This window comes from Ochotona curzoniae, unplaced genomic scaffold (genome assembly GCF_017591425.1).
Source record: "Ochotona curzoniae isolate NIBS_2020 unplaced genomic scaffold, NIBS_Ocur_1.0 contig_1274, whole genome shotgun sequence".
NCBI lineage: Eukaryota > Metazoa > Chordata > Mammalia > Lagomorpha > Ochotonidae > Ochotona > Ochotona curzoniae.
In genome coordinates, this window is record NW_024465023.1 from 34,217,249 (window position 1) to 34,233,528 (window position 16,280).

General features: G+C 36.8%; 1 protein-coding gene across 3 annotated transcripts in view; it reads right to left on the reverse strand.

The window, feature by feature from the left end:
- Positions 1–16,280, reverse strand: part of HEPH (hephaestin) — a 71,456-nt gene that overhangs the window by 21,468 nt on the left and 33,708 nt on the right. For 2 of the 3 annotated variants that reach the window (XM_041002307.1, XM_041002318.1), the window contains 3 exons: positions 10,128–10,341; positions 7,968–8,107; positions 7,062–7,193 (listed from right to left, as the gene is read on the reverse strand). In XM_041002307.1, the coding sequence (XP_040858241.1) occupies positions 7,062–7,193; positions 7,968–8,107; positions 10,128–10,341 (486 nt within the window). Of the gene's footprint in view, positions 1–7,053; positions 7,194–7,967; positions 8,108–10,127; positions 10,342–16,280 lie in introns of those variants that run through there. The other variant, XM_041002329.1, reaches the window with a different exon arrangement.

Genomic DNA, 16,280 nt, shown 5'->3' on the forward strand with positions numbered 1-16,280 from the left:
CAATACTAGTGCAGTATTTTTGAGAACAGAATAGTAGAAAATTCAACAGAGTAAATAACTTGGGAGTCTGACCTATATATTTACAGAACTTGAACATGCAATCAAAGATGAGAAAACAATTGAAACTAGGATAAGCATAATTTTTTAGGAGAAAGCACTGAAAAAATTTGCTATGTATGCAGAGTAAGATAGATGGATCCCTAGCTAATGTAAAATAGAAATGAAAGGTCTGGCCTGATTAAATGCCTGAATGAGAAAAATCAGGAATTTATAAAGTTAATAAAAGGTAATACAGCAGAATATTTTTATAACATGAGGTCAGAGAAGACTTTATTTAAAAAAAGAACAAAAAACATTTCAAGCACAGCTCTCATGAAGTATGAAAGATGGATTTGATTATATCAAATCATACATTTATAACATGAACAAAGCTAACGCATGGCTGACAACTTTGCAAAAGATATCTACAACAGATCAGTAACTAGAATACAGGAACTTAAATTTAAAAAAAAGAAAAGAAAAACATCAGTTCATCAGCCAATTTTTGCTGCCATCAAAAATACACCCAGAATCAGAACACTTCTCATTGCTTCCACTTATTCAGGCTGCCTGCACTAATCCAATCATGTTGTGCGCTCCTTACTTGCCAATTCATTCCCTCACTGATCTCATGAATTTGAATATTATCTACATGCCTATGACTCTCAAATCTGTATCTCTAGTTCACATTTCTGATCTAATGTGCCAATTTAATGTACCCAATTACCTGCTTGATATCATTCCTTGAACATCTAATTGAGAGCAAATTGCCACCAAAAGGCCTCCAAAGCAGTCAGGAGAAACACCTACTGAGACTTATCTCAAGAGCTTACGGTTGAAGCTATTAATTTCATCCACCAGGTCAACTTGACTTGGGTGACATGCACATACGGGCTGTTTCATCTTAGCCATCTCAAGCAAAATTGCACAATCCTTTGTTCTTTACCAGTGTACTCTATTTCCAGAACTGTCCTTCTTAAAATCAATCACTAGTTTTCTTTGCAGTAGTCTGTTTTGAGAGATAATACACTTCTCTTGACATTTGTAACCAGTAGTGTTCTTAAAAAAAAAAAAAAGTAATCTCCAACCTGCTTGAGAGATTTGCCACTGCTCAGATTGCCTTCTCAAGTCAAGTCAGAAATGATATATGCAAACTTACTGTCGGGCAATACATAATACAGAAATTTTGACTAGAATTTGAGCACTTTGGCTTCACAAGACTCATCAGAAGTTGTTGAAATTGGTGTCTTTTTGGGTCTGAATAATTCATATTCTGCTTTGAATCATCCTTATATTAACCTTTTTATAGAGATTGTTTAAAAAAATTTCCAGCATAACAGATATATAAAATTCAGTATATCACAAACCAAAAACCCATCTTCCCCCCAAGTGTTTTTTTGTTGCTTTAGACCTCACATCATGTGTAATCATTTATTACTGCTTCCTTTTCCCCTTTTTCAACTACCAATGCCTAGGCTGTTGACAAATCCCATTGAATGTACTTACAAAATAGCCCAGACTCTGCTGCTCTTTACTTCCACTGGAAACACCCAGGGCCGAGCTACCACTATCTGATCATCTCTCATCAAGATTATTGCATTGCATCCTACATCATCTCTCTGCTTGCTTCCTTGTTTCAAGTTAAAACCACATCATGGCATTCCTCTGATGAGAATTTCCAGGTTCCCAACCCATTGGAACACTCAACAACAGCTATGAAACCAAACACAATCTGTTCTCCATATGTCCCCCACTTTTGATTTCCTTTTTTTTTTTTGATACCATTCTTCTGTGCCCCATACTATAACCATGCTAGCTGCCTGGATATTCTTATCATATTAAATATATTCTTATTCAGGGAGTTCACCCTTTTTGCTCCCTTTCTCTTGAATTTTACTATGTAGTTTTATTTATATAAAGATGACAAATTGCATTTATCTCACATATACAGTGTTAAGGACATAATGATACTTTTCACCTTACTCTCCTTCCCTCTCTCACTCTCACTTTCCCTCCTACATTTTATATTGTTCTTCAAATTTTTACAATTATATACTTTCCTTTATTTATAGTACCAAACTATTTAGTACCTCTACTAAACATAGGATTCAACAAATAGTGAGTAAAAAATAACTATTCCTCCAAAATATAGACAAGAACCGTCAAATATTAAAATGCCACTTTCATTCATACATGTTTTTTGCATTCTCCATAATAGCACAAATCAGTGAAAACGTGATATTTATCTGTGACTAGCTTGTTTCACTAGCATAATGGTCTCCAGTTGCACCTTTTTTGTTGGGAAAGACAGGATTGCATTCTTTTTTTTTTAAAGATTTGTTTTATTTTTATTGGAAAGTCAGATATACAGAGAAAAGGAGAGATAGAGAGAGGAAGATCTTCCATCCTCTGGTTCACTCCTCAAGTGGCCACAATGGCCAGAGCTGAGCTGAGCTGAAGCCAGGAGCCAGGAGCTCTTCCAGGTCTCCCATGCAGGTGCAGGGTCCCAAGGCTTTGGGCCATCCTCCACTACTGTTCCAGGCTGCAAGCAGGAAGCTACATGGGAAGCAGGGCTGCCAGGATTAGAACTGGCACCTCTTCTGGGTCCCAGTGTGTGCAAGGCAAGGATTTTAGCCACTATACTACTGCACCAGGCCATGGATTGAACTTTTTCATACAGCTGATCTTTTTCAGTTGATGGATACGTGGCTTGATTCCATAGCTTAGCTATTCCTTCAGCCAATATACTTGTTACAGTCACCAAAAAGTTCCTTCTTACCTCTCAGGTCATAAATTAATCATTCCTGCCTCAAGGAAGTCACTCGATCTTTTCCCATTACCCTCTTTGTCATCCTATGTTACACATTTTATAAATACACATGTAATTAGTTGTGTTCTTATTCATTACCTGCCTTCTCCTTCAGAGTATAAAATTTATATTTTGTTCATTTATTTTCATCACATTATTTACTAGTGACACCAAACATTTTTTTTCATGTTTTGTTATCTACCTCTGCTTCCTCTTTCATAAATTTACTGCTTATAAACTTGATCTATTTTTCCTTTTGACAATTTGACACTCTTCTTGTAAGAACCCTTAATACACAGTGACTTCAAAACTTCCATGAAAATGGAAATAAAAGATAAGTTTATTTTGGCATAAAGGTTTTGAAATTCATGTTTACAAACATTTTTTTCAAAGGTTCATGGACAGTGCCTATTATAAAATTCTAATTCCACTTTCACAAAATTATTGAAGTATTTTTATATAATAAGTATTCTTATATAATACTTATCTTATATAATAATATTCATTGCATGCTTGGCTATCGTTTGCCTAGCAAAACTTATTCCTTACTGTATGTACATTTACTTGCATTTTATTTTAGTTCTCTTATTGAAAGATATTCCTCCTTTAATCAATTCATCATTTATTTTAGCATGTGCTAATAGATATATTTTTAATTTTCGCCCAAAGACAATGTCTTGTTATAAAGTCATGCTTGATCAACTTTCCTTCCTCCATGGAGAAACTAACTTGTTTTCTAATATCAAAGCTTTTCTTGCACTAAATATTGGAGGAAAGCGTCAAAATCTCCATGTTGGACGAATTGTTGTGGCACAGATAGTTAACCTTCTACTTGTAATGCCAACATCCCAAATCAAAACGCAAGATTCGAGTCCCAGCTTCTCCACCTTCCATTCAGCTTCTTCCTAATGTGCCTGGGAAGGCAGCAGATGCTGGTCCATGCAGGAAACTTAGGTGGTATTCTTGGTTCCTGGCTTTAGCCTGACTCAGACCTAACTGTTGCACCATTTAGAGAGTGAGCTAGTAGATGGAAAATTAAATCTCTATGTTTATGTCCCTTTCTCTTTCCCTCTCTCATTCTCTCTTTTCTCTCACCATCTTTCTAACACTTTGCCTTTTAAATAAATGAATCTTTTGGAAAAGATTGCAATGTTATTATTATAGCATAAATATAAGGGCATAGGAAAGCCTGACTCCAAACACTCATTTTTGTCCTGGTATTCTTGATTAAAGGAATTAGAAAGAAGAGTAATCAAGTAAGAGTCAAAGTATCACTTCAATAACAGCTGAATCCGTGTGTCTACTAAATCCTATTGCAAAACTCTGATAACAGATGAGTTGAAGAACAGAGATCTGACTTACAGGCCTAATCAAGTCTTCCCCTAACCAGCCCCATTAAAGTAAGATAGATACATCCACAATGCAGGCCATGACCTAGCTCACAAATGCAGCTCACCTAATGCAAAGCATAGGTCAGCTTATAAATATGGAAGCAGGTAGTGCTGAGATCAAAGGAACAGTAGCCTTATCAGCTAATAAGACATCATCTAGCAAACACCCCAGGGGTCTGAGTAAATCATATTAATAGAATCTCCCTGGTAAGGAATTGTTAAGGAGGAAGGTAAAAGGGGTATATGTGGGGCTATTAATGGAATAATAATATTTCTACCACTACAACCAATACAGACTCTCAGGTCTGTTTCAGTGATTTAAAAACGTTTACTATTGATTTTTTAATGTATTATGCTACTTTAATTATTGTACCTCTATAATATGCTATGCTATCAGGATGTGCTACTCTTTTCTCACTCAACTTTGTAAAAAGAATTCTTGAATATTGCCTGAATAGGCTATTTTTTTCAATGAACTTTATGTGCAATCATTTCATTTTAGCACAGAAATATCCAAATGTGATTGTGATTACAACTGCTTTAAACCTACAAATTAGAGTAGATTCCTGCCTCTTAATAGTGATGTTTTTCAGTTTTATTCTCAGCACAATGTTGTTGTCACTCTATTATCTCCCTGGGTGATGACATACATAATCATGATTTCACTATTATCTCTTGTAGTTACTGATGACCATTAAATGACTGTATCTACGCCAAGGCTCTTTGCAAGCTATAGACCCATATGCTGAAATAAATTTAATCACTAATCCTTTTTGCTTTCTGATTTCCACCCAGATGTTATAAATACGTCACACTTAAGATACTTAAAAATCAGTTTAGTAAAATGATCATAATTATAAATAAGCTTAGTATTTCCTACCCTGTACATTCACATTAAACAACAAAATTCATTTCTAACATTCTGAATTTCTTCTGTCTGGGTGGCCTTAACCATCAAGGTTGATTAATCCAAAATGTGCTAGAATCCTCGACTGTAACAGCATTATTGCCCCAAAACATCCCCTTAATAATAATACACTATTTATTCTGCATTAATGTATTTTAAATTCATCTAAATCTATCTTCATTCTGTATCACCTTTGTTAACAATTCTGCTGAGTAACTTCAAACTCCATGTGCAGGAGCCTTCCAACACTACTGCATGTGATCTTCTCATTTCCAGTAACCTTCAGCTCCGCTTTATGCCAGCATTGGGTCATATCTCTTACATCATCACCTGAAATTTTTCTGCCTGTGTCTTAGAATTAAGCCACACTATTTCAAACACCATATATCCCAATTACTCTTCAGTCCATTTCAGAATAGTTTCTCTCCATACCAGTATGTCAAAATCATCACTGGCTGGAGTTACTTGAGATGACCTTGTTAATATGTATGATATCATCCTTTCCTGGTTTTGATCCTATCATGTTGTTCACTTTCTTCGATTCACTTTCCAGTCAGTACCTCCCTTAAAAACTGGTCTACTTTAGGGATTTGTTATTTTATTCTTAGAACTTTGTTTATTCTGGAAGGGAGAGGATAGGAGAAAGAGGGCGAGGCAATAAGAGACAGAGACAGATAGAGACAGAGAGATCCTGACCCCTAATTGGGGCTGAAACCGGTATGCCAAGTTGTCAGTAACCCAGGTCTCCCGCATAAAACTGGAGAATCCAGTTACTGAATCATGGCCACTACCTCTCAGACTTTCTTTTACCAGGAATTAGGAATCAGGTGTCACATCCCAGGAACTAAACCCTGATACTCTGTTAATAGAGCTTGATGACTTAACCAGCATCTTAACCACCAAATCCAATGCTCATTTTACACATTTAATATATGTTTTCAATTGAATTTGTTGATTTTTAAGCCTTTAATTTTCTTATGAATGCAGATGCCTCTCACAGAGAACACATTTCTCCTGAGCTCCACATCTTTGCTTCTCCCATCTCAGTTGCAGAGATTCAAGTACCTGCAGTCTCCCACGATACAGATTAGGAAGACTGGTTCAGAAGCAGAGCCAGTACTCAAACTCAGACAGTTCAATGTGGGACTCAGGTGTTCCAAGTAGCATCCTGACTATTACAATGAATAACTTCTCTTCCCTGTGTAAAACCTTCAGCTAGCTTCCGCCTCTGTTTTATCATATAAGTTAATGTTTTTTTTTTTTCAAAGTATAGCTCCTGAACAAGCAGCATAAGTATTATCTGGAGACATAGCTGCACTAACAAATTTCTTAGTTCCGAAACTCCTACTGAATCAGTTTTTGGAAATGAATTTCAATAATCTGTTTTCATTTTGTTCTAAAAGATTTATTCATTTTTGTTGAAAGGCAGGTTTATAGATAATCTATTTTATAATAAGGCTTCTGTGTGATTATTATGCATATAATGTTTGAAGGCAACTTCTTTAGAACTCAGCTGTGATGTAATCTATTCTGAAAATCACACTTAATCCAATGTTAATTCAAGCACATTAAATAGAGTACTTTTCTCTACATCTCCTTATCACACTGTAAAGGCTCCTAGTTAACACTGATTATAGTACATTATAATTACCTGTTTGTCTCTATCATAATAGTCCAAATTTTTTAAGAATAGGAATAAGTATTATTTACAATTGTATCCATGACATCTAAAGTTTTTCCTGTCATCCTGAAGGGCTCCAGTATTTATGCAATCTGTGAATCAATCGTGATTTTGTATTGACTATCACTCCTGTTTTAAGTCTTTCAGAGTATAATAGTTTTAAGGAACAAATCCAAAAGGCTGAGGCACAGGTGCTGCAAACTTTTTGTCTCATCACTAAATATTCCTACTCACCAGGCTCAGCAGCTTGTGGCCAGCCAGTAGTAGATTCTAGCACTCCATGGGCATGCACCGAATAGGGGCGGCTAGCGTTATTCTTGAACACCACAGTCAGGATGTCTCCAACTTCTCCTCTGATCAGCGGGCCTAATTTACGCACAATAAGCAAAAATGTTATTAGTGGAATAGTGAATCAGGAACAAATTAAAGTGAAAAATGTGAGAGTTCCATAGAATTGGGTGTTTTCCCTAAGGATCATTTGATCCTTCTGAGACTGAAAATTATGGCTGACTTCAAATTCAGATTTAGCAACTTTTCAACTGATATTGCTACCCATTGGATGAGGATACTTCAAAAACAGGATAATTCCTCCAATTGCTCTCACATCTCCATTTCAATCTTCCATTATAGCCAAAGACTCTAGATAATCATGTCTGTGGAATTATTATTAGCAGTGAGAGTCTGGCAGCAAATAAAAAATATTTTAAAAAAATAACTTCAGGGGTCAGTGGGTCCCTTCTGTGGTAAGATGAGAATAAGAAAATTATCTATTACAGAAGTAAAAGGGAACACAACAATAATTATGATATGTAGAGGTAATATTGGTTCCCTGTTTTAGCTTTTTTTCCATTTTTTGATTCTCAAGTACTTCTGACTTCAGCATCAGACGAAAGCCATCCTCAAAGACTCCCTAGTCTCAAAAATATAGAAGACCTAGAAAAACTCGAATCACATTGCACGGGAATTTATGATAGCTCCCTTTAGTGCTGGGTTTTTTTATGCTTACTTTATACAACATGACCATATATATACTCTATCATAAGGAAATACTGGGAATGAGGAGGACTTTCTAATATGGAGTAGTTGTCCCAGGAGAAGCACAAGTTTTCAAATATTTGGAAGGCAGTGGAATTTCCTTACCTAAGATTCCCAGGTGCTCCTCTGCTCCAGTCCTTGGCCGGGGGATCCTGAATGTTCCATCTGTATATTCTCTGAATACAGCTTTCTTGTATCTGGAACCCAGGAGCCCATCTTTGTTGCTCAGGAAAAGATGACCATAACTACATAAATCCAAAGAGTAGCATCAGTACCTGGCCCTCAGCTCCTCATTTCCAGATACAGGAACTCTAAGAACAATCTTCATGTCACAGAAAGGAAGGTACCTAGTCCTTATGATGTCATATTCTCCAACAAACACATCACCTACACAATTACCATTAAACATGGCACATTTCAGTATCTATATATGCTCTTTTTTTTTTACATCATCTGAATAGGAATTTGTAGTACAATTAACATGGCAAACCACTAGGCTGAAAATCTCTAGTACGCAGCTTTAACCTTAAATGGTATCTTAGATGGAAGTAGCTTGACAAAGGGACAAGGTTCAAAGTGACAGGAGAGTATTAACTGGTGCTGTTTGAAATAAAGTGTGAAGAAAGAAAGAAAATGAAATGCTATAGATTTCATGTTATGAGATGTTTTCTGGCTTACATTTTACCATTTGACATTCCCAACAGGGCTATGAGGTAGCCAGGTCTCAGAGGTTCAATTAGTGGACCAAAAGTGACAGAAACTGTCTACAGTGATTCTGTCAACCAGAAAGGGAACCAGGACTTAGATTCAGGCCCACTAATGTTCATTTCTTCCACCTTTCTCTAATTGTGTTCTTTTAAATATACCAGATCACGTTAAAGATGAGTAAACCAAGGCTTAGTGAAGAAAAGGCACTTCTCCTTGTTCCCAGAGCAAATCAGCAAGCTATCAACAATTAATATAATAAGTAGGATTTGTGAAAGGTAGTGAGCACAAAAACTAAACTTAGTGGAGACTGCTCACCTGCACCTAAGTTTCCATTCTCTTTAACTTATTTTTAAAATAATTATCTGAGCTGAGTACGTGGCTTCCTAGCCAGATTAGATTTCCAGGATACCCTTTTAGCCATATGAATAAGATCAGGATAATGAGGTATGATTTTTTAAAAAGATGTATACAGTTTCTCCTTTATCTCCTTACAGGCAGTGATGCTTCTCCTGGACTTCTTTCTCCACTTTTGATATATCTGGAAATGACTATAACTTGAAAATGCAGTATGGTCTCAGATATGAAAGCAAGAAAATCGTGGGTAAGAAAGTTCACCCACCATACCAAGTTTGCTCATATCTTTACATTCAGGTGAACAAGAAATAGAATGCTATCTTATCAAAACCATGGTGGTTTGAAATTTTCTATTTACTACTAGCTGGACATCCTGGCTTGGAGTATTCGGTCCCTTGAGTAAATTCTCTTGAAATTTAAATTCCAGGACAACTATTTCCAGGTAACCAGCAAAAGGAAAGTTAAAGAATACAGTAGCATCATTTTATTCAAGAAGGTTCTTGATTTTCTTTTTTGTTCCTTCAGCGACACATTAGTCATTCAGGAGCATGTTATGTAACCTCATAATCTTGTTAATTTATTTTTTCTCTTCCTGTTGTTGATTTTGTTTTGTGGCTTTTCATTGAAGGGGATGCATAGTAACTGTGTAATGCAGACTATCATGTCCAGATGTGAGAATACAATGTAGTGTGCATCTCTACTTCTAGACAAAGATAGATTCCCAATGAAACTGCTTACTATATCTTGACAACAGAATGCTGGACTCTCTGCCATTGTTCATGCCAGCAATAATATACATGCAACTATGTATGAAGAACTATACTGTAGTAATGATATATGGAAACTAAGTGAGGGGGGAAGGAATTGGAGAGGGGATAAGGGAAATCCCAGGGACTATGGAATATATCATATAATGAGAATAATAAAAAGAAGTAAATTTTTAAAAATAAATACATATTTTAAAAAAAAGAATATAAGGATGTGGGTCCTGTGGGACAGGTCTTTAATGTCAGCCCCACAGTATATCATATCAGTGAAGTAGTGGTGAGTGTAAATTCAGAAGATCTTAATCTAGTCTCTGTACTCTGATATGTTATCATATTAGATAACTTTAGACAAATGCTTTCTTATTTCAGAGTTCATAAATTTTCATTTGCAAAATCATTCATTAAAATTCTGATACACTGGTCAATGTTTGCTTACTTGCGCTTCTCAGTCTGGTTGTGCCATTCTAGTTCCCAGCTCCTATCAGGGCAATAGTCCCACTCGACCTCCTCTGCCATAATGTAGTAGATTCTTGCAGCTTGGTAACGTTGACGAGGCTTAGGTTTGTGGCCAGGACACTGGGAGACATTATAAACTGCTGTCATCCCAGCTTCTCGATGATTGCTTGCCTGACAGTAAATTTCAAATGTCCCTGAGGGAAGAAGATCAGAGAGCAAATTCTGACTCATAACACACCAGGGCAGTGGCTGGGAATTCCTACATCTTCCTAGACACACTGATGAGGGTGAGTAGTTTCAGATAAAATCCCTCTACACACTAGATAAAAAGGTTACTATATATTCATTGAGAATAATGAACACAGAGGTTAAGAGCTGCATTGTATTTGAAATGAATTCTGCTACTATAATAACCAGCTCTTCCCTGTTTGGCCAGGGCCTTCATAATTTTCCATAAAAGTTCCACATTCCTGAAAAACACTCAATGCTTGGAAAACTGGGATAATTCGTAACCCTAAATATCACTTATTAACACTGTACCCCAAAGGCAATCTCTATATATCTCTTTATGTTTCAGTTCCCACATCAGTAGAATGAAGGTCATTCTTTTTCACTCCTTTTAATGGCTAAGTAGTATTCCATGGACAAGATATACAATGGTTTATTTATCCAATCCTCTTTTGATAGGAATCTGGGTTGCTTCCATGTCTTTGCTTTTGTAGGTTGTGCTGCTGTGAATATAGAATTACAGATGCCTTTCTCAAATGCAGATTTCATTTCCTTTGAATATATTCCCAGAAGTGGGATAGCTGGGTCATACAACAAGCAACAGGTCTGTTTTCAGTTCTTTTAGCATTCTCCATATTAACTTCCATAGTGGTTGTACTAGCCTTCACTCCCACCAACAGTGAATGAGGGTACATTACTCCTCACATCCAGCCAGCAGGTGTTGTTAATAGAGTTATGAATGTAGAACAATCTCACTAGAGTTAGAAGAACCTCAATGTGGTTTTTGTCTCTCCCTGACAGGGAGCCTGGGTATTTTTTCATCTGTGTATTAGCCATTTGTATTTGTTCTTTTGAAAATTGTCTGTTCATTTCCTTCGCCCATTTTATCACAGGGTTGTTTGTTTTGCTGTCATTGATTTTCTGAAGCTCTTTGTAAATCCTGGATATTAGTTCCCTATCTGTTGCATAATATGCAAAGATTTTCTCTCATTTAATTGGTTGCCTCTTCACTTTGTTGAGCGTCTCCTTTGCTGTACAGAATTGTTTCAGTTTGATGTAGTACCATTTATATATTTCATCTTTCACTTCCTGCAGTTCCAATAAAAATCCCAACAACATTCTTCTCAGATGATCAAAAGTTCATCTGAAAACACAAGAGACCACAAGATACCAGCAAACCTATCCTGAAGAATAAATTCAAGCTGCAGGAATCACAATTCTAGACCTCAAAACATACTACAGAACAGTGGTCATCAAAACAGTCTGGAACTGGTACAGAAACAAAGATCAATGGAAAAGAATAAAAATCCCAGAAGGGAGCCCACACATGTACAGTCAATTAAACTTCGAAAAGAGAATGGAAAATAATCCAGGGAAAAAGTCTGGTCTCTTCAACAAATGCTGTTGAGACAATTGGATAGCAGCCTGTAAAAATTCAGGAGCAAGACCCCCATCCACCCACCTGTCACCTTATACAAAAATCAGCTCTAAATTGTTCAAGCAACTAAACCAGCACCAAGAAACTACCAAACTATTGGAGGAAAACATAGGAAGCACTCTCCAAGATACAGAAATTGCTGAGTGTTTTAAACATAATGCTGAGATATCGTTGAATCTGTGTTTCGTGGTGCTGCCTGGATCTAACATTAAGCTTTTGTTTCAATGCAAAGAATGTCCATGTTCAAGTGAATATTGATCAAGAAAGTCTAATTTTATGCACATTTACTGTCCCTGTTCCCATAGCTGGTTATCTATTTCATTTCCCTTTGCTACAAACATTTCTTCCAAGTTTTCAAAGTCCTCTATGAGAAAATCCCAAACCCATTCTCCCATCACATACAGTTCAATTATTACTTCAATTATATCTGTGTCTCACAATCCTTGTCACATTTAAGGGATCTTCAAAAAGTTCCAGAAAGATGTAGTTTAGGAAAAAAAAAATTACTGTGAGTGGATTTAAAGTTTTACACCAAGATAGTTTTATCTTTTACAAATTTCCACAACATTTTTCAAGTTCTTCATATCTCACTGTCATTCTCTTCCTGGAGTGTATCTACCCACTCTACTCCAAAGTATTTGTGAAAGCCAATTCATTCCCCAAGTACCAATTTGTATTTTTTCCCTCTTCCACAAAATGCTAACTTCTCTGGCCCATGTTGACTCAATGTTCTTGGCTTCTCTATTCCTCATGCAGTCTACATCAAACCAGACAGTTAAGAACTAAGTGTTATGCTCTTTAAAAATAATCCCTTGCAGTAGTATATATTGAAACACTAATGTAATAAGAACCAGTGGAAATAAGAACTCCATTTTTTTTCTATTCATACCTGCTTCCCAACACGTTTATTTGTCTTATCCCCCCATCTATTCCATCAGTAAACTCCATCAAAATTACCCCTCTACTTCCTACCACTAGTTCCTACCACTACTTCCCTAGTTCAAGAAAATTCTAAAACTAAAAACATCCTTTCTGCTGCTTATTCTGCCCTCTTCCATCATTATCCACACATCATTCATGGTGTTCTTTTACAAATATACAGAACACAATTCTTCTTCATATTATTTTTTAAGCTTTAGCTTTTTATTTGAAAAGCGAAGTTACAAGAGGGAGGGAAGTTACAAGAGGGAGTTTCCAGTTCAGGCTCACTCCCCAGATGGCCTGAACTGCCTGGACTGTGGCAGGCTGAAGCCAGAAACCTGAAATTCCTCCCAAGTCTCCCACACTTGGGCAAGGGTCCAGGTACCTGAATGTCTTTTGCTAGTTTCCCAGGCACATGAGCAGGGATCTAGATTAGAAATAGGACGACTGTGTACCAAATCAGCGCCCATATTTCCATGTCAGAGCCAGTAACTTAACCTGCTAAACCATGACACTGGCTCCACTCCTTTCCTTTAAATATTTCACTCATGCTCCGAATAAATCTAAATTCCTACTATGATCCTATGCTTCTCAACATTTATCACCCTATGTTGTATCAGTCCTCTTCTAGCTCAAATCATATTCTCTTTCTTTCTGAGCATTGACTAGATTATGATTGTTTCATCTGAGACAATTCACACTTGATGCTCCCACTGCCTAGATTGTTCTGCTCAGCAATCTTCATATAGTTTCATTTCGCTCGTTATTTCAAAAGAAGCTTCTGACACATTCTCAGAGAGGACTTCCTTGACCATCTTCTCTAACACCTCCACAATTTTAGCAGCTCACTGCATTTGATTTCCCTCATGAACTGTCTTAAATTATACTTACTGAGGCTAGACTCTGAGAGCCAAGATTGTATCTGTCTTGTGTGTCTCTCCACCCTGTTCTTAGGACACTGAGCTATACAGTATATATGAGGTCATTTCAAAAATTTGAAGAGATATAGGACTACAAGCAAGTTGCTTTTGGTATAAAAATTCTGTAATCTGGGTCCAGTACTGCAGTGATCTGAGTTAGTCTGCTGCTCGCAACACTGACATTCCATAAGGATATTGTTCCTGTCTGCTCCACTTCTGATCCAATTTCATGTTGATCTGTCTTGGGAAGCAACAAAAGGTGGTCCAAGTGCTTGGGCCCCTACACCCATGCGGAGACCCATATGAAGCTCCTAATTCCTGGATTTGGCCTGACTCAGTCCTGGATGTTACAGCAATTTAGGGAGTGAACCAGCAGAAGGGAGATGACCCTCCCATTAGACCTCTATAACTCCGCTTTTGAAATTAAGTAATTTTTTTTTTAAAATGGAAATTCCTCAGCCAGAGTAAAGAATTTTAAAACAATAAATAAAAATCGAAATCCACACACAAAGTATAAAACGAATGTTCATGAAATTTTTGAAAAAATATGCACAGATTTCAAAACTTTTTTTCAGAAAAGCTTATCTTTTCATTCTACTTTCCCACAAACTTTTTGAAGTGCCCTTACATGTGTTGAGTGAACTGTGTGTACAAAAGGGATATTGTATTCACCAGCCAAAAGTCTAAGTTAGGGTCCGTTGTAAAGAAAGTATGATGATCACCTATGGTGATAGAACAGGTAGAAGACAACAAGAGATTCAAGCAACCTGAGGATAGCCACATAATCTGAATTTCCTCATGTGGATGCCACTGTCCAAGCCACTTCTTTCTCTATAGTATTCTCACCCTGGCTTCTGCATCTCCTCCAACTTTTTTGAGCAATCCTTTAGTTTCCCTTTACTCCTTTCTAACCCTTAAACTTATTCTCTGAATTTTTGTTCCTGCACTCTACATATTTCTGGACTTGTACTATGAAAACAGTTCAAACTCTGTCTGTCCAGGCTTCTCCAGGCTTGAGATATTCACAACTACCCACTATGAAATCAACATCAACTGAATTTAGCCAGAAACCTACAACTAAATGTTTCCTCTAATTACCTCTTTTTATCCAAGCCTTGCCTCCTTATCACTGTTTCTTATGTGCTCAATAAGTTAACGATACTGCCATCCACCTAGTCCACAAGCTAGAAATCTCAAACAGTCTTTCTTCTGGATCAGCCCTTCTAGAAGTTCTGCCATTTCTCTCTCGTATATTCTTAAACTCTTCTCTCCATCACCAATGCCCCAGCAGCCGGCAAGCTCTCATTTATTTCAAGAGCCTTCTCATGTGTCTCTAGATCTTTGTTTCCTTCTGACTCAGCGCCATTATCATAATATTCCCTAGTAAACTTAGAAAAATGAAAATCACATCCTGTCACTTATCCTTTTAGTAAAAGAAACAAAATTTTCCATTGCTTCCCATAACTCAGAAAATGAAGTACTAAACCATTTAACAAGGCTTCTTCTCTTTACCAAACCGGATTTTTAGCCAGTTTGTATCCCTTTAAATCCTACCTTTTGATATTCTACAACAGGATGCTATGAGTAATCTGAATGAGATTCTTTTTCCTTATATAGACTTCCTACATGCTGCAGAAAGCTTTAGCCAACTTGATTTCCACCCTCCAAGTGCCAGTATCGCCCCATTCACACCTTCTGCGAGTGTACCAACTAAACGTACCTCCACATGTCTAATGACATGTTAGAATACTAGCTCCAGTTGAGACCCACTGAATCAAATTCATCTATTGAACCTTTGCTGCGAAGATGCTGCTTATATATCACCACCTACCTGATTTCTATTGCCTATAAGGCCCTTATTGTCACAAACCCTATTTCACTGTCTGGTGGCAGATTATTCACCTTTAAAATCTCAGTCTGAATGTCTGCTTTCCTGACAAAGCTTCACAGACAAGCAGAATTTGTCATAGCTCCCTGTGTGCTTTCATATCTCTTAGCAGATATCATCTTAATAGTTTGTTTTAAAATAGTGTTCGTATACCTAGCTTCTTTTCCTCTTTAACTGTGAGCTGTCTCATTCATCCTCCCCTCTCAGTGCCTACATCAACAATCTGAAAAGACAATAAAAAGGAACAAAGGAAAAAAAGTAGTGGTAACAGAAGACTGCAAGAAGAACAGAAAGAAAAGACACAGGATTAAGAAAAGGGGAAAAGAAGAAAGAAATACTGGAGGAAGCTAAAGGGAAAGGAAATTAAGAAAAAATAAAGGAGAAAACAGATGATAGTCAAGAAATAGAAAAGATAAAATTGGGGAAAAGGAAGTAGAAGGGGGAAAGAAACCAAAAGGGAGAGCAAGAATAAAGAAGAAAAATAAGGAACTTGGTAAAAATAAGGAAAGGAAGAAAGTAGAGAGCCAGAAGGGAGTGGAGGAGGAATTGCAAAAGAAGGAAAGACATAAGGCAAAATAGGAGACAAATCTTCAAGAAAGCACAGGAAGGAGAAATGGAGAAAAGACACAAGACTGGAGGTAAGAAAAAAGAAAGTAAAAATAATGAACAAAAGAGATGAAACATTAAAGAACGGGAGGAAAGGGTTGGAGAAGGAAAAAATGGTGAGATGAAACTGAA